At 39.1% G+C, this 19,997-nt stretch overlaps 1 protein-coding gene across 17 annotated transcripts in view; it reads right to left on the reverse strand.

The window, feature by feature from the left end:
- The window catches only part of Dock9 (dedicator of cytokinesis 9), a 288,524-nt gene that overhangs the window by 136,477 nt on the left and 132,050 nt on the right, over positions 1 to 19,997 (reverse strand). For all 17 annotated transcript variants that reach the window (XR_011707424.1, XR_011707425.1, XM_071611603.1 and 14 more), the window contains exons 2-3: positions 17,908 to 18,024; positions 307 to 396 (exon numbers count right to left, since the gene is read on the reverse strand). Coding sequence is in view for 15 of the 17 variants with exons in the window: in XM_071611603.1 (XP_071467704.1) it covers positions 307 to 396; positions 17,908 to 18,024 (207 nt within the window). In the remaining 2 variants the exon portion in view is untranslated. The remainder of the gene's footprint in view (positions 1 to 306; positions 397 to 17,907; positions 18,025 to 19,997) is intronic.

Consider the following 19,997-nt stretch of genomic DNA (forward strand, 5'->3'; position numbering starts at 1 on the left):
CAAAGCTTTCAACAGAGTCTTCCAGTAAATTCATTCACAAGTTACCCCTTATTCTAAGTCCATGAGACAAATGCTGTGGAGATGATTTTTTTTCCAGTCAGAAATGAAACTTGGGGACATTTCTGTCCATTTCAGATTCTGAAAACTTCATCTATTTTGACTTCCATGATAAAACTATAATGACCTCTTTGGAACTTTTTAGAAAATACTGAAATTAAGGAAAAGTGCAGAAGTGCATTAGAGGAAAATGACTTTAAAATGTAAATAAATGTAGGGAAAAAAAAAAAAAAAACAAATAAGTCTTACCTCTGTTACAAATAAGCTCTGAGCTTCTTCCTCTGCATTTGTAGGAACTGTAGAACATATGTAGCGACCCTGCCGCCTCAGGATGGCCGTCTGTGAACAAAAGCACGAGGAAGAAACTTGGTTAAGATGGGAGGCTGGTCCTCAGGATGCAGGTGAACACCCTGCAATAGGGTACCCACACAGACCCAATCAGTCCCTCTGATTTCTACCAGCAGGTGGGTGCAGCTGCCTCTTCATGTGGCACACAACACATTCCATTTGGCATCCCAACATTCCAGAGCCAGGCAGGGAAACAGCTCCTGCTTCCTTCTGAATTGGGGCCCTGATACTCCCTCCCAGACCCTCCCTGGTCCCCTAATGCAGGGTAGAGGCTCATTTTCCTAGTCCCAAACAACACACCCCCAAGTGCTTGAGACAGTTTCATTATACAGCCTTTTATTTATCTTAATTGGCTTTTTTCCATTGTGGTAAATACATATAACACAAATTTACCACTTGAAGCATTTTTTAAGTGTGCAGTTCAGTGATACTATACATTCACATGGTTGCACAATCATCACTTTCTCATTTCTTAATTATTATACTCATTGTTCACTGCCTCATCCCTACTGCCTAAGAGCAAAGAACACGGATAACTTACATACATAAAGGTCCTCAGTCAATAACTGTTAAATGAACCCATGAATGCTACTGCGTCTCCTATGAACATCAGAAATGTTCTTATTTCAATGTTTTTTTGTTTTGTTTTGTTTTGGTGGTGGAGGTGGTGGTGGTGGTAGTACTGGGGATTAAATCCAGAGGAACTTAACCACTGAGTCACATGCCCTGCCCTTTTTATTTTTTTATTTGGAGAGAAGGTCTCGCTAAGTTACTTAGAGTCTCAGTAAGTTGTGGCTGGCTTTGAATTCACAATCCTCCTGCCTCAGCCTCCCAAGCTGCTGGGATTACCACCCCAGCTTCAGTGCTTATTTTGAATAATTAAATAACTTCAGACAGATTCACATGTATCCAGTAACTGCACTTTTAGGTTTTGGAAACTAATGTTCTACATTTTTTTTTTCTAGCACAGATTGGAATTCTTTGGTATTATTAGTAGATCATGATTATAAAAACAGCATACACTGAAATATTTAACTAACAGAATCTTATTACTAAGCTGGGCTCACAGCATCTGTCCTGCTATTTTCCTTTTTCCCTGGTTGGAGGCAGTTTTCCACAAAATCTATGATTCTCTCCCCTCTCCATGCCATAGAGAACTTCAAGGGCATGTATTTGTGTGTAACTTAATTTTATTTCCTCCCTACATTTTCTCTGTTGTACCTGCTTTGCTTATATTTATTCTTTTTGTGCACTGTGTCCATCTTTGACAAAAAGTATAAAGTCTATTTTTAGAATATGGCTTCCTTGTTCTAAACAAAGGGAAGGAAGCAACTTTGTCTTCCACCAAAGTCCTCTGCAGGCGAATTATTCATTCAGTGTCTCCAGAAGGGCTTTCAACACTGTGGGTCTTGGTTTCCTCACAAATATCACTAATGGTTACCTTTATTACACACCTGTTCTCATGGAATGCCACAGAGAAAGGGACCACAGGCATGGAAACGAGGCCCAAACTATTCAAAAAGCTGCAGAGCAAAATATTGATTATAGACTGTCAAAACTACTAAATATCAGGAATGAGATCAGTAAGGGGACTTATTTATGAAATCCTGTATACTTCAAAGGAGACATTCTATATCCCCACTTACTGTATCATATCTTGATTTATCTTTTTCAAGACTCTCAAAACTAATTATCATACTTTCAAAACATTCATGAAATGCTCATCTCAAGAAATACACCTATTAGAGTTATTTCTAGCCCATTTCTTACTGTAGCACTAGGAAAAAAGAAAATTTTTTACCAAATTTTCCCTGTGGAATTGCCAACTCTAGTAGTTGTAATTATGAGATAATTTTCTAAACACTCCATCCTCTAAGGTGAGAAAAAAAAAAAAGATAGTAGTTCTTTTTGATTCTCATGTATCAAAGTGCTATCATGTTCTCACTTGAAAAAGAAAGCAATTTTAAATCATTAAAGAGACTTGGGTGTTAGCAGATAAGATGGCATAAGGTTTCTCCTGTTTAACTTAGATTTACACATCAATCATAACTGATCAATTCCTACCTCCAATTTGACAAAGCAGAGCTTTCTAACCAGGTAGAGCATGCTTGCTTCCCCAGAGACTTTATCCAAATAAACTAAATTAGATGTGCTTCTTTAGTATGTATCTAGTTCAAGTGCTATTTTTTAAGTGTTTTTTTTCTTGAACTACATAACATTAGATCTGTTTTAGATAATCTCCAAGGATAGCTGCTATTCTTCCCCACATATGCACGTTGCTCCTCATGACAAAAAGTGTTAGTTTATTTTCCCTCCCCTTGAATCTGGGCTGGCAGTGACCAATAAAACAAGACAGAAGGGACATTGGGTCAGCTCCAAACACAGCCTTCAGAAAAAGTCAGCTTCCTTCTCCTTAAAATCCAATTGCCATATAAGAAGTTCTACTATTTTGAGGCCTCCTTGGTGAAAGGAAACAAACGCTTTCATGTGGAAGAATCATATACACAGAGAAGAAGCCACACTCAGCTCCAGGAGGTTCCAGGCATCCCAGTCGGGAGAGTACTGCGTGAATGGAGAAGCCATCCTGGACCTGCCAGCCCCACAGACATTTAACTCCAGCAGAAGAACTACCTACTTGACCCTGAAAGAGAATTAGGAATGAAGAAGTAATAAATTATTGTCTTAAGTTACTAGGCTTTGGGATACTCAACAACAGACAGATGAGACAAGGCTATAAGAAATTAGAAACATCTCCAAATTGCAGTACTGAGGAATGCTGCCATTTTCATTAAATACTACCATAGTACGGATAGGAGGGGGCCGTGAGGAGACACACTATGCTGCAATCTGAGTTTCCTTCCTTTCAACTTCTGCTTAGAGCCCTGAAAGAGGTCAAGCATATACTACAGTATCTTCCCTTCCTGAAAAACACTCTACTCATCATTTAAGGGCTCAGCATAAATATCTCTTCCTCCATGCATCCAAACTTTTACTGGCTCTCTCCCTCCCACAAGACACTGAACTAGTGGCTGAAGACACAACATTTGATCAAATGTAGTTACTATTCTTATCTACCATGAAGTCTAACAAAAGAGAAAGATGAGAAAATAAATTATGAGTTCATGGTAAGTACTACAGAAGGGTATGGATGGAAAGAAAGAAAGAAAGAAAGAAAGGAAGGAAGGAAGGAAGGAAGGAAGGAAGAAAGAAAAGGGCACAGAAGCACAGGATACCATGAGAGAAGATGGTAGGAGAGTCTGACAAAACAGGGAAAAGAGGACATTAAGAAAAGGCATATGAAGGGAGAAATGCTTAAGCAAATTTTAAAGGATGAATCTAAGGTGTATTCAGAACAAAAGAAAGAGGAACTTGGAAATATGCTTTAAAAACTAAAATCAAGATATAATAAATGAGATTAACTTTATTTAAAAATCCATTAAACCCTAGAATTAAAACTATACCTATATCAAAAATTCCTAGATCTCCATTTGGCCTTAAATTAACAATAAAACCCCATCAACTTAGTCAATCAGCATAAATAACAGGCCAGCAGAAAGAACAGGGCTTACCAGTTTGGAGCAACTTCTCTAACACTACTTAAAAGGAAAGCCTGGGATCCATCAAGGGCCCCAGGGGGCTGAGTGTAACTGGCACCAAGCAGACAAACACTGTAGATGCCAACAGCTGCCAAGGTGTTCCCATTCACTGCTCCACTCTAAGTCCAGCCTCACCATGCCACTGTTTTTAACTCATGTCCCATTTAGACTTGCCTACCAGGAGAAGATGCACAGCCAATAAAGGTATTCTGATCCTATTTTCATCCTAGTTCTCAATGCACATTAACAAAATGGTATTCTGATTTGTTTTCTTGTGGGGCTGGTTGCTGTAAATCAGTTCCCCAGAGTCTGACCAACTCTGGTCATACTGATCAAATTCAGTCCACAGACTTGCAAAACTGAGATCTGCCCCTGTACCATGGTGACCTTAAAACCTCGACCCTGAGACCTCTTTAATTAGCTGATTCCATTATCCAAACTCTCCTGCAGGCATAAGCCCTTCTTTCCTCTACCAGATTTCAGATTCTTTTGAGGATAGGAAGGAGATATGTTGTAACTGATCTAATTGTATCTTTGTACTAAGTACCTGATAAATGTTTCAAGAATGAATGAATAAAACAGCCAATGGAGACAGAAATAGGAACCTACCATTACTTGCATATAAGGATTTTTTTTTCTATTACAAAAAGTTCTTTGGCCCATTATAGAAATTGACAAGGGAAGACTAAGTGAATGTTCTATTTTAATTTCTCTGCAGACTTTACATGTTAAAAGTCACATTCAGAAATTCTACTTTATGCCAAACCAATTCACATTAAATTTCTGTAGTTCTACTTCTCTGGCTTATAACAGAGTCCAAGTCAACACAAAGAGATTTATACTTAATGAGCACTAAAGCCCTTCTCAGCAATGAACTAAATTTCCTTTCTCACGGTTGTGGTATTCTGTTCTACTTTTCTTTCAGTTACAACTATATTCCACAAAATATGCGTCCATATCTTCTTTATGTAAATCAGTATGAAGATGAGCATTCAAAGAATATCAGACTCATTCTTCGCCGTATTTGGGAGACTGGTTCTAGGATTCCCATCCCCAACCCCCGCATAGATAACAAAAATCCAAGGATATTCAAGTCCCTATATAAAATGGTCCAGTATTTGCATATAACCTATTCGTGGTCTCCTGTATACTTTCAAACATCTCTAGATTACTTATAATACCTAATAAACTGTAAATGATTCACAAATAGTTGCAGTACTGTGCTATATAAGGAATAATGACAAGGAAATGTCTATACATGTTCAGTACAACTTTTTCTCCCAGATCTTTATGATCTGCAGTTTTTTGAACTCACAGATATGAACCTAAGGAAATGGAGAGCCAACTGTATTTATTCTACTAAGAAAGCTTTCGATTTGAAAGGTGAAGGAGGAAAAACATTTCATACCATGAAGTGTGAAAAGCACCTAAAATTAAACCTAAGCATAATAAGCAGATATTTTAAACAACCACTGGGATGGAAATCTCATAGTACAAAACACACACATAAAAGCCTTCCAGCTATTATAATAAATTATTTTCAGTCAGTACCACAACCGAGTTAAACACTGGTAGTCTCTGACACACAGAAACCCTTATTTACCTTGGCCAGGAACAGACAGGAGTCTTAGAAGAAGTTCCACAAAAGAGCCTGGGGCAAGTGCTCTCCAAAAGTGGCACTTAAGGATGCAAGGATGCCTGACAGCCAGGTCAATTTCCATGGAAATTTTTTATTTTAAAGGAGAGAAGTATAAAAAGTGCAGCACTGCCCCCAGATCCAAATAGGAAGACTAAAACAACCTCATGTCTAGTTTGGAATAAAATTTCATTAAACTTCCTATGAATCATTTGAGAAGGGACACTTCAAAGAATTTTGAATGGAGAGCCAGGAAACCTGATTCCCTGTCCGAGCTCTGCTTGTTTCAAACAGATCCTTTTACAGAAGATTTTTTTTTCTCTTGATTAAAATTATTCCCTTCAAAGATGAGGGCCTCTTTGATGATTCGGAGCTACACACAGAAAGTGTAGAATTGTAAGCTGTTTATAGAATTGTGAGCTCCCAGGGAGGCAGGGCAGAGGCCACCTAGAGAAACACACAGAGGTGCCAGACTTCTCCCAACACTGGGGCTCCTGGCAAGTCCTTGCCCCTATCAGCACCCTTTGGTCCTCACTGCTTGCTCTCCTATCCTGCTGCAACCTATTTCTTCAGATTAAACTCATTCCCCTAACTCAATTCCTGATCCCAGCAGGGTCAGAGTTCTGTCAACCCCACCCCCACTCCCCAAACCCCCGCACATGACCTTGATCTCCCTGAGGCTGGGATACTGAGAAGTTCATGTTTCCAACCAAAAGTAATGTGAAGCGAATAATTTCATTAAACTTCCTATGGAATCATTTGAGAAGTGACACTGGAAAGAGTTTTGAATGGAGAGCCAGGAAACCTGATTCCCTGTCCGAGCTCTGCCTCTCATTAGCTGTGTGAGCTTGGGGAAAGCTTGAACTTTCCACATCCCATAAAAGAGTCTTCTAGGATCTCCAGGTTTCCTTTGTGGTTGAAAAAATTCCACAGTGCTGTGAACATGGAATTCTAAGTCTCATCCCTTTCCGATGGTTTATCTAAGTGTTAGGAATTGCTTTGTTAGAAACCAAAACACAAGAGGCATCCAGAAAAAAAGAGAAAAAATGAATACTGTATTTGCTTTGACTTGTATTACCCTACTTATTTTTCTTCATGGGAGGAACTACTAGAATAAAAGGAGAAAAGATTTGCTACATAGATTTCAATAATATGAGTCTTAACAAAAGGCATGCTGTTGTAGTATTTATTTATTTTTCAACCCTCTCAGTGCACACAGCACTGGATATTTTTTGAAATCACTCTACAATGGGCATTAAACTATTAAAAACCAATGCTCTTAATTCCTGGTGGGAAGTGTGCATATCCACTGGGTATTTAAAACATCATATTTTGTGACTTTTAAATTAAAACGCTGAAACAAAAGGTCCAGGTGAACAATGAGCTAAAAACAATAGCCTAGAGAAGTGGGTGGGCTGAAACATGAGCCAGCTGCATACATCAGTGACAAAGTACCCTCTCTCCTGTCTTCACAGTTCAAAGGAGAAGAGAGCTGGGAGTGTCCTCCCTGGGACAGAAAAACAAACATCAAGGACAGCCCACAGAGGGAGTGTGGGCTCTGAAGCAAGACTGTTGGGAGGTGCTAAGCAGTCAACTCCAAGGAAAGACAGCATCACTGAGACACTGAGCCAGAAGAGCTGAAGGCCCTTCTCTTCAGGAGCACAGAGCTGTTAGTGAGAGCAGGACTGCGGCCATGGAGAGCCTGAGGGGGAATTTTTAAGTGCCTGGTTTTACCTCTAAAATGTCCTAGAAAGAAGAGGGTCCAGGGGCTAGGGATGTGGCTCAAGCGGTAGCGCGCCCGCCTGGCATGCGTGCGACCCGGGTTCGATCCTCAGCACCACATACAAAGATGTTGTGTCCACTAAAAAATAAACACTAAAATTCTCTCTCTCTCTTTAAAAAAAAAAAAGAAGAAGAAGAAGAGGGTCCAAGGCCCATAGCGACCATCTGTTAGCCAGAGGAGCCCACCAGGCCTCAGAGCCCAAATCTACCCTGTCTTGGGGCTGAGATGTGGACTTACTTTGCTGAGCACTGATCCTCCCCTCTCATAAGGCATGCCATATTTGTGTTTATTTTCATTTATTTAGTAGAACTATTCCTTCAAACCTCTGAGGACTCTACACATTTGGCAGAGAAATAGTACTTGAAGGACAACTCTCTGGTGGACTCCAGGTAGTTGGGAAGGGGAGAGAAGTGGATGCAGTCCAAGAGCAAAGCCCAGTAGATCCAGTGGGGAGTGGGCTCTTCAGGCCATTGCCTGGTTCAGCCCATCTTCTTCACTATATAATAAATCCTTGCTTGAACTTTATGTGCTCAACTGGATCAAAGGATACTAAAGCCCAAATTAGGCAGATAGGCAAGGGTCAGATCCAGAGAATGGAGGGATTGAAATTTAATTCCTTCAGAGCCCTTCCTCCACCCTTATCAAGAAAACCTGCCCCTGCTCTAACCTGTTGCTAAGGTAACCTGTCCCAGGGACTGTTCCTCCCTATAGGGAGTTGTTAATTATACCCCTTCCTGCCCAGATCACTCCACTTTGACCCTTCCAGACTGCTTCTCACCTTTTGGCCATCACACGGAGCATCTCCTGGGCCTAGTCACATTCTCAGGAAGGAGAGAGATAAAGAAAGGGAAGAGAATAAAGGAAGAACAAAGGAGAACAAAGGAAGCCTTAGGACATATGAAAAGGCAGAACACTCTCACTTATTAGGATATCAGCTATGGCCCCCTTCTCCCTCTTGGGAGAAGTCTATGTGACCCCTTTTAAAATAAACCCTGCTTTATATGCTTGCCTTGGCATGCTTCTCTAATGTTATACATCAACATGTCAGGGAGCAGAACTCATCACATAACCAGTGGCATCAATAAAATACCTTATCAATGTTTTAAAGTATCTCCAGTTTCAAACTACTCCCTATTGGATGGATGGCTCCCAAAGTATAGCTCTTTCCCTTCCTCTCTAGGCTTGAGCCAAACTCTTTGCTGAGTCACCTGCCTGCTGAGTTCTGCCCCTCTGATGTCTGCTGGAAACCCATCAGGCTGCACTGGGTCTGTACATTAAATGTTTTGTATCTACACAGTATCACACTGTACTGAAACAACTTTGGAACTTTACTGTGACTTATTGACAACACCAGTGATGGAGCCTTTCCAAGTATCTGGCAGATGAATTTCTTTCAGAGCACATGACTTTTTTTTTTTTTTTTTTTTGAGAGGATTCAGTACCAAGGTAGGCTAGAAACAAAAATTCACATAGGGCGTTCCCACAATTCACCTCGCAGTTCATGTCTTGGTTATTGGCAGCTAACCCACAGCATCTATTAACATCAGACAATTCCATTTTCAGGGAAGCACTGGCCTGAGGATTCTCAATGTTTAACTCACTAATAATTAAGAAAATTAATGAAGTATAGTAGAAGACAAGTGTCTAGAGAAGGAATTCCATTTAAGTTTCTGGAGGAATTTAATTAAATAAAACTACCAAGAGACAAATTAAAACAATAATACAAAGGCTGAACAGGTAAGGGCAGAGCAAAGTATATTTCTCATGGACTTTCTGAGCCTTATATCACCTAACAAGCTTTCTACAAACCTGCCCTTGAAGAGTGTGGGTATTTCTCACCCTAAATGCTCCTCTTTATTGGCTATTGAAGACCCCAAGTGTCCACCTTTAACTGTCTTTCTCTGTTCACTTAGCAGTGCCACCCTTCGCTTTATGTGATATACTACAATGCACCAATTCAGGGAACTCTCCTAAAAACCACAGTGTAGCACCCTAAGGGTGAGGCCACCTCCGGCTCTCATCTCTTAGCAATTCTCAGCACAGCTGCCAGTTACCTTTCTAAAGCTTTCATTTAGGCATCAGGCCTCTCCTTACATTGTTTCAGTGACTCCTCACTGTCATCACAATAAAGTCCAAAGGCAGCATGACCTCAAATCTTTCATGACCAACTACATAGACTGTTCTGGACTCTCTGGTCTTTTCAATATTCAGCAACATGAAGGATTTCTGAATCCCTAATACACTGTGACTGCAGTGCTCCTGCAGCATGCCAGCCTCAATTAGTGTACAATCCATGCTACTGAAATTACCAAAAGACATATCCTACAAGACCAGAGAATACAGCTAGTTGTTCACCTTTGCTTCTCCAACACCCAACACAACACGTAGCATAAGATAAATGCTCGCTGATTGAATGGTCAATCAGTTCAAAATGGGACTGAACTACAATCACAAAGGGTTCCAAATGAAATGGTTTTATGGTTTGGGTCTGGGTTAAGTGTATCCCTCAAAGGTTCATGCGTGGAAGCCTGGTCCTCAGTGTGGCAGTGTTGGGAGATGGAAATGTCCTTCTGTCAAAAAGAAGGGGTTTCCTGAGGAGGCCACAAAAGTGAGGTGGAACTCAATTCAGGACACCTGAACTCAAATCAGGATCCTTGAGCTGTTTCAGATAGGAATTTAAGGACTGGCCAAACCAAGGCAGAGATTGATTTTAATAGAAATCAAGGCGCAGAAGGTGGTGTTGGAGAGGAATGGACGGCTTCACCTTAGCAAGACAGAATTACATGTGTAAAAAAGCTATAGTAGAGATGTGATCTAGGAGGGAATTTTTAGTTCTCCTTTGTGTTTTTTTCTTTTTTTAGTTCTCCTTTGAGTTCTTTTCTTTTTTTTTTTTTTTAATAGAGATTTGATGACAAATCTCTATTAATTTCCCTGTCAGGGGTTTGCATCATTCTACTTTGAGAATTTAAAAAGTACTACACTTGTGAGTATTGAGGGTTTCATCAAGGAGAGTGACATATGGATCGAGTAATTGAATCCTAAAAATATAAATTAAAGAAAAATCTATTTGTTGAGCAAAAGCATTCTCTGAACTGTTTTTCTTTAGGCCCAGGTCAAGAGCAAGGTTATTTACGGACTGTGGTTAAATAAGGTCTGGTAATTAACTTAATAGTGTCGTATGTGATTAAAGTATGTGGAAGATGAGTTTAAATCTGGAATTTTAAGTCATGATGTAAAAGTGAACTTTAAACCTGGACTGTGAGACACGGCCACTCTGTTTTGTCCCTTTCTACCTGCTCTGTCTTCTATCCTAACTTGCTTCTTCCCCTCCTTAGATCTATGTTTTTCCAATTCTACCAATTAAAAAACTTTAATCCCTTTGATCTATTTAAGATGGGAGCTAAATGTCATTTTTTAGAAGAAAGAAGAAAAATGGTGGAAAAAATAAAGAATATGACCTGACAGAGAGAATACAAAAATACTGGATTCATCTAGTGCCCTTCATTCCACAAAAGAGAATAAAATCCTAGATTTCCTTCATTTGTACATGTAACATTTTATTTATTTGTGTTCTATTGTATCTAGTTATTTATACAGTCAATCTCAACTTCCTGCTTGATCTTGAAGTTTTCCAAGTATTTCATGGAACAAAAATTATGTCACATGGCGTCTGCTACAATAAAAAGGGGGGAAGGGAAGTTACCTTACCTTAGCACAGTGAGGAAATGATGAAATGCTTTGTAAACATAAAAAAATAACAGCCTTTTACCCTGTTGTTTCAGCAGGAGTCACCACAGTTATCCCACTCCTCAGGGCAGTGCCTGTGGCATTTGGTGTGAATCCCCAGCCTCCCAACTTGACATGGTCAGTCACATCACCTAGAGCTATGTGCCAGGGGGCACGGGGACACAGGTACCCACATACCCTCTCTGATAAATGGGCTCCCCTGCCAGTAAAGAGCACGAGTCTCCAGATGGAAATCCTTAGGTCAGTGAGCAAGATGTAGTCCCCGCCTGGGGTACTAGGTTTGCTGAACCTCACTGCCAGATTCCCCTCTTGTCCTATGTGGCTACCGCCTTCATTTAGAAAGGAGGGCCCAGATTAAAAGTTAATTATAGTTCCTCAATGCATTTTTGCAGTTGCTGATCTGGACTCTGATACAAAAGTTGCTTTCCAGAAGCAATTTTCACCCTCATCCAACATTTTTTTCAATTGAGGAAAATAATGCTCAACTGGCATAGTTCCAATTTTGCTGAGCAAAGCAAGATGTTTAACTAATAATTAAGAAAATAATTAAGGGGCTGGGGTTGTGGCTCAGTGGTAGAGTGTTTGTCTAGCATGTGTGAGGCACTGGGTTTGAACCTCAGCACCACATATAAATAAATGAATAAATAAAAAAGTTCAGCAACAATTTAAAATTTTTTTTTTAAAAAAAGAAAGAATTAATATAAATAATTAAATTCAAACAGTCAAGGTAACAGTGATTAGAAATGTTCCTAAATTACTCTTTTCCTGGCGTCCATACAACCTTCATTCCCATTCCCAACATCCCCACAGGCCTTGGTACTCTACTGCTGAGCCACCTGCCCCTGTCTGGTTTCCTGGTTCTTATCCTATCTTTCTCTCTGCACCTCCCGCCCATCTTCTTAAGTGAGGGGGCACCCCAAGCTTCAATCCCCATGGAATACTATCTCATATTTCCATGAATGAACCAGATCTTCTCCTTTAACCCTGACCTTTCTTCTCTCAGGCTACACTTCTGCATTTCCAACCTCTTAAAGGGATGTACCATTGAACTCTCAAACTGACAATCTTAGGATAGATTCCCACGGGACTTGATTTATGTCATGACATTGCACTTGATTTTTAAGTCTCCTGCTTATTATTAATGGTAATACATGCCTTTATGTTCTCTCCTAAGTTTTGAGCAATATGAAAACAGGGACTCTGTCTTATATTCATGGTCTCAGCAACATATAAATCTGCACAAGTATAACTATTAATATAAATTAAATAAATAGATTCTTCAACTTAGCTAATCAGTGCTATCTGAAAAGCAAACTTTACTTTTGAAGGCATATTTAACAATTAAAAAAAATCAGTCACTTTTCTGTAAGGCATAATTTTCTGTAAGGCATTATAGAATTAAAATTCGTATCTCCTGAAAGTCTGACCAACATCAATTCAGTAATATTATTTATCTGGGTTTTTCAGATATGTCCAATCCTGGACATAAACTATAATCTCAGAAACCACAATGTTCACAGAAAACTACATTGTTGGCTACTAAATTTCAACTGACAGAAATTTTGGGGAATTTATAAAAAGAGCACTTTTCAACAGAAAACCAAAAACAAAGTATTGAGAGATTTTTTTTTTTTTTTTTTTTTTTTTGGCAGCATATATAAAAAAGCAAGGCAAAACACCATAAAAAAAAAATATTTTCTTTTCAAAAGGACAGATGGGAAATGAGATCAGGGACTTCCAGGCCTTTGTAAGTAGAGGGGCTTGGCTTCCTCTCCAGGTCAGTGGTTTGTAGATCATTATCAGTCTCATGTAAGTAGAATAGGAAAAGAACCAGAGGAAAAATAAAAATCAGGATGTTATTGAAGGGCAAATGGACTAACCACATTTTTCTATACAATGCTGAGAACCCTCTAGGATTCTCTTGCATCTAAACAATTCCAGAAGGGAAAATTTCAAGGACTGTCAATTAGTAACAGTCTTTGCTCTGTATTCCCATCTTTCATTTTAAATTCTCTTCCTAAGATGGCTACTGATAATACATCATGAATGTCAGTAGGAAATGCACCTGGGCAACCTTTCCTGGTTCTGACATTGTGCAGTTCCAGGGATGTGAGTTCACCCCCATCCCAGAAACCCTATACCTGCATGCTCTTTTTTTAAAACTTCATGGCAAAACACATCAAACATAAAATTTACCATTTTTAAGTATACAGTTCAGTGCTGTTAAGCATATTCTTCTTGTTGTACAATCTTTTTTTATTCAGCATCGATTCTTTTTTTTAAATTATGTTTTATATCTTCATTTATTTATTTTTATGTGGTGCTGAGGCTCAAACCCAGTGCCTTACACATGCTAGGCAAGCACTCAACCACTGAGCTACAGCCCCAGCTCTTCTTGTACAATTTTTACCACTATCAGTCCACAAAACTTCATCTTCCCAAAGACAATCTATGGACTCATCAATGTCTCATGCCCTTGTCCCTACACACTGGCAACCACTGTTATGTTCCTGTGATAACTCTAAGTAGCTCATGGAGTAGAGTCTTAAAGTGTTTGTCTTTTGGTGGCTGGCTTATTTCTCCTAGCATAATGTCCTCAAGGTTTATCTATACTGAAACATAACAGGATTTCCTTTCCTTTTAAGGCTGAATAATATTTCACTGCATGTAAACACCATATTTTGTTTATCCATTCATCCAAGGATGGATACATGAGTTGTTTCTACCTTTCGGTTATTGTGACTACCACGGGATCATGGTGTAAAGTATCTCTGTGTCCTTGCTTTTGAGTCTTTTGGAAGTATATTCAGAAGCGAAATATAACTTGCTGTTTTTATCCTTTCATACAAATACTATTATGGTTTGGATCTTTAATGTCCCCTGAAAAGCTTATATATTAGGCAATTCAAGAATATTCAGGAGCTGGGAATGTGGCGCAAGTGGTAGCGTGCTTGCTTGGCATGCGCGGGGCACTGGGTTCGATCCTCAACACCACATAAAAATACTGTGTCCATCTAAAACTAAAAAAATAAATAAATAAAAATAAATATTTTTAAAAAAAGAATATTCAAGGATAAGATGTTTAGATTATGAGTACTGTAACCACATCAGTGGAATCTATTTGATGGATTAATAATCTGAATCAACTACTGGGTGGCGACCATAGGCAGGTGGAGCAAGGATGAAGAAAGTAGGTCACTGAGGGAGTGCCCTTAGACTATATTTTGTTCCTGGCTCTTCTCCCTCTCTCTGCTTCCTGTCTGCCCTGAGCTGAGCAGCCTTCTTCTGCCACACACTTCTGTCAGGATGTTCTGCCTCACCTCAGGCCTGGAGCAATGGAATCATCTGACCTCTGCTAAAACAACCCCAAATAAACTTTTCCTCCTCTAGGTCAGTGATTTTTGGTCACGGCAACAAAAAGCTAACACAAACACTATTCCTTGTTTCTTTATACCAAAGTCTAATTTTATGAATATGAATGCCAACCACAGGAGTCTAAAAGCCAGATATACGGTCAGTGGATTGATACCAACAGTGAAGAATGCACAAATGTTAGTAAATGTTAGCACACCAGGATTTGATTCTGAAAAAAGATTATCCATGGCACCCTGTCCCTGGCCACAGCAGATGACACTTCATTCATAACCGTCTGACAATTGAGAACTATTCTTTTGATTACTTAAAATCCACATTTACTTCATGTCTCTCAGGTTTTTTGTTTTAACACCTTTCCTCCATCCTTAGGCAAATATATCTGACAATCTTTTCCCCACACAATTCATTTTCAGAGAACACCTAGATGTCCTTGGGATCTGACCAACTGGGCTCAGTATCAACATGTGCACCCTTGTAAAATGTTCAAAAGCGGGCTAGGGTTGTGGCTCAATAGTAGAACACTTGACTCAAACGCTGAGACACTGGGTTTGATCCTCAGCACTACATAAAAATAAACAATTAAAGATATTGAGTCCATCTACAACTAAAAAATATTTTTAAAAAATGTTCAAAAAGCATCATCGCCACTCACACTTCCATTTTGGTAAATTATCATTTTGAATGTATTTGGCAGAAATTTATGCCAAGTTCTATTATTTTTGTAGTTATTTACCGATGTTCATTTCAGTGTATTATTGCAAATTACTCCTCAATAAGCACTTTGCTCAATATTTGACTCATTTCCTAATCTATATGTCATCCTTTTTCTGTATGAAATAAGATATTTGCCCCTGATCTGATTTGTTCCCTCAGACTCTAACAATATACTGACAATGCTGTGCTCCTATTTTGATTAAGAAAACATAGACACACAGAGGAATCTTAGCATTCTGTGACACTGCTAAGACATTTTACTCATCCAGATTATGAGGCAGTTATTAACATTACTAAGACAATTAGCAAGAAAACACAGTGTAAATAGCCTTGCTTGATGACAAAGTAAGAAAACAAATAATAATGCCCAAACTTAAGTGGGGCCCAAAACAATTACTACAATAGGAGTCACAGCTGAAATTCAAGCTCCTTAATCTTTGTAAAAACTTTCCCCCAACAGAAAATAACACCTGTTCATTCACCCTCGGCCAACTATGCTGTGAGTTCTTTGCCATTCCTAGAATACCTGCCTGGTATCACAGGAGAAGTAGTTACATGTGAGAGGGACAGTTTTTTCAAAGTTTCACTGGTCTGATTCTATAACTGCTTAACTATTCAGGTTCCTTGGCCCTGGGAGAAAGGATGAAACTAAATCAACTCTATGTGGGAGGTTTTTAGTTTTTATTTTGGGTTTCCTAGGTAATTTTATCTCAAGCCTGCAAATAAAACTTTGCATTCTTGTTGCAAAACTCAAAAAGTTTTGCTAATTAGCTAATACCATGAAGAACACATATTCTTATGCTCAGAGAACTCGAGATAACCTTTTGATTCCTCAGAGAATGCTACAGGAAAAATTTGCCAATAGAGAGTATAACTTGTAATCATTGGATTTTGCTTTGCATTTGTTGACAACTCCCAGGCAAAAAGCGTCATTCTAGAGTGCCCTTTTATTTGCCCTTCAGCTGTGTAGCCCTATTCATGAAATTAAATTTTCAAAGCATGGTATTTTTTGGCATGTTCTGAACCCATTTACCAATGGAACACATTTTGGCAGCAACATCGCACAAATGGTTGATTTAATTCCCATGGTATTCCTTTTTTTTTTTTTTTCAGGAATGAACTAAATAACAGTCATTTTTAAGTACGTGTATCTTTAGCAAGTTAGAAAGAGAAAACATTTGTGAAAATTCTCACCTTTGTTGTAAGTTTGAGTCTCTTAAATTTAGTAGAGAAAAAAAAAACTTCAGAGCCAGGCACAGTGGTACACGCCTGTAATCCAAGCAGCTCAGGAGGCTGAGACAGGAGAATTATGAGTTCAAAGCCAGCCTCAGCGAAAAGTGAGTCACTACAGAACTCAGTGACATCCTATGTCTAAATAAAATACAAAATAGGGCTGGGGATGTGGCTCAGGGTTGAGTGCCCCTGAGTTCAATCTCTGGTACCCGCCCCCCCACAAAAAAAACCACTTCAGGATTATAATTTAACAATTGTCATTAAATGGAAGGTTCTAAAGACAATTCACTATGAAAACACTTGTTATGATGAAGTGATGAAGTGAGTTATAAGAGTAAGATTATGTTCTGGGAATGGCATTGCAAAGAAGGTTGGGGGAGGTTTTTAATGTCAATTATTTCTATAGTTCCCTGTTTCGCTTATTTATTTTTATATATGGAAAGCATTTTTAAATCTAAATAAAAAAGAATGAAGTTTGAAAGATAAGGCAGCTCAGTTCATAAAGACAAGGTTTGCATGGTAACAGCACCAGGTAAAGAAGCATCCGGGTGGGATGAGGCTTAGCTCAGTGGCAGAGTGCTTGCCTAGAATGTGTGAGGCACTGGGTTTGATCCTTAGCACCATACACAAATAAAATAAAGGCATTCTGTCCATCTACAACTACCAGAAAAAATTAAACAAGAAGAAGAAGAATCCTCATCCTCCTCCTCCTCCTCCAGGTAAGAATATGGAGGTAGAGAAGGAGGAAGTGCCAAAATCAGGTCCCTGAAGAGGAAGTCCAATAACTAGAACCTCTGAACAGTTTGAGGAGGCTCTGTGTTGCTGGGTACCTAACACCATGGGGTTTGCTGGAGGGAGGCTTGTTATTCTTGCCCCTAAGCTGCCTCAAAGCTTTCAGTGGGTCACTCTGCACAGGCCACAGGCAGAAAGACTTTACACATGAACCCAGATGGCAAATCACAGCAGGAGCCGCCAAGTCCTCCACATTTCCTCCCAGGAACAGCACCCATATTACACAGAGTACAGACTTCATGACATTCCTGTTAGCCCCAAGTCCTTCTCTGGGAGCCCATACACAGTTCAGGGCTTCTCAGGGCAAGCACTTGGTCAAAAATCTGAATCTAAAACAATCTCGTAAGACTTGAGAGAGACTTGTGCCCACTAAATCAACCCAGAGTCTAACACTTTTATTCAAGATCACACAGGATACACTCCTTTTTGCATATTATGAATATATATGCAAAAATATAATCACTCAAAATATGACTATATGAAGGAAGTATATAATAACTTTTCTCTCGAATAACATCTTTTCACCTTTTAAAAACCACTAATTAACTAACCAAAGAATAAATCAAGAGATGGAAAAGTTTGTAAAGATCAGTACATGATTCTGCTGACAGAAACCCAAGTCTTACCTGAAAGTCATCATAAGGGAAGAGTAGCATCTCCCTCAAACAGTCGTTCAGGATCTGAGTTTTCTTCTGGACAATGACATTTTCATAATCAAGTGGCTCAATTAGCTTTGGCTTGGCCTGAAAGACAAAAAATAAATCAAATAAACATTTTATAGATAAACTCAATTTCTCAAGGTTAAAAATCTTTATACATTATACACCATATGTTTTCCAACTTTTCTTCAATTTATGCATTAGTTTTGCTATTGGAAGAAACAAACAAGAAAGAAGTTGTTTTCAAAGGGAAAACAAGACCCCTTACATTGTAATTGTATTCTGTCTTTAAGAATGACACTTATTCAGTTACTTAAGCACAAAGGAGGTTTGCATTCTGCAAGACTTCCAATTATTTCTTGGGTCACAAATGGCTAGACTGGTCCCCTTCCAAGTCTTCAGGTCTGCCACAGCTGCCCTGATGAGGGAAACCAGCCAAGGCCTGCCAATGAAGGCTCATCCCTCCTGGCAAAAAAACCTAAATATGGCCACAAGATTATTTCATGCAAAGCTCCATGGAATCCTGAGTCTCCAAATATCCCTACTGAAGGATCTCTATACTTACATATATAATGCCTGAACACAGAAAAATATGAGCTTGATCAAAACCAGGCAAGCATGTACCCAGGGCTTGTGGGTAAACCCTAAGGGACATGAATATTCATCTCCAGCATGCACTGAATAGAAAACAAATTGGGAAAGAAGAGATAATATGCCTTTTCTAGCCATTTCCAAAATTTATCTTCTCAGTAAAAACAATCTCTTTTCTACAGTATCACTGTCACCATATTTATGGTCACTTTCATTGTGCAAGGCACTGACCGAGCTAATTTAGGGGTGGAAATACATACTCAATTAACTATAGTACCATATGTCAAATGTTAAAATAGGCACACACACACACAAACACACACACACACGGTCAGAAGTAACAATCTATTTTATCAACAGTTATTACAAGATTATTCTAAATTTAATTAAAAAATCATCTGATATACATAATCTCAATAAATGCTATCTATACTAGAGTGACAATTCATATATAAGAAATACATTAAAGACATCTGGGCCAGGTACAGCGGCACAAGCCTGTAATCCCAGTGGCTCAGGAAGCTGAGACAGGAGAATCACAAGTTCAAAGCCAGCCTCAGCAACTTAGCAAGGCCCTAAGCAATTCAGTGAGACCCTGTTTCTAAATAAAATATAAAAAAGTGCTGGAGATGTGGCTCAGTGGTTATGCACCCTTGGTATCAAACAAAAAACAAACATGCATCTGGTATGTGGCATTTACTTTGAGAACTGTGACTGAGACTGCTATGTGTTCTCCAAACCTGTATCCTTTCCTTTCCAATATACCCAATCTCCCTGTGGTTAGCTATGGTCAAATGATGGTTTTCTGGCCAGTGGCATGCTAGTAGAAGGAACATGGCCACCTTGGCCCATAAGATTCCCACATGACCCCCTCCCATCCCCACATTCCACAGCCAGCCACAAGCACAGGATCCAACAGTGGCCTTGAAGCCCAAGCGGGGGTGGGGGTGTGTGCAGCCCTAAAATGGAAGGCCTCTGGATCCTGAACTGCCCTGTAGAAGGCTGCCAGCTTAAACAGGCACTGAAATATCCATAAGCAAAAATGAAACTATCTGCTCTGTTCAGTCCTTGAGATTCTGGATTAGTCTGAGGCAGCAGTCAGCTTGCTCTGCCTAAGATACAGATAAATGCTCATATTTAACTTCAATTACTTGACTTAAGCAGACTCTACCAAGAGTTTTGACATTCTAAGAAAAAAATGCCATGCCCAAACAATTGCACAATTATAATTAGGCAAAATACGTGTGATGGACAGAAACTAAGCAACCTAAAGCTATATACAGTGAAAGTCTAGGTAATTTGTAATAATGTAAGTGTAGGTTAATTCCTACAAAATATAACATCACGTTGTCTTTACTTTCAAAAAAACTTATACAAAGAAATTATTTTTAAAATAAGAATTGTAACAGGAAAAAAGTATTCTTCAAAATATATGAATTCAATTTAAGAATAAAATTCATCCCTTT

This window comes from Marmota flaviventris, chromosome 4 (assembly GCF_047511675.1).
Source record: "Marmota flaviventris isolate mMarFla1 chromosome 4, mMarFla1.hap1, whole genome shotgun sequence".
NCBI classification, from domain to species: domain Eukaryota; kingdom Metazoa; phylum Chordata; class Mammalia; order Rodentia; family Sciuridae; genus Marmota; species Marmota flaviventris.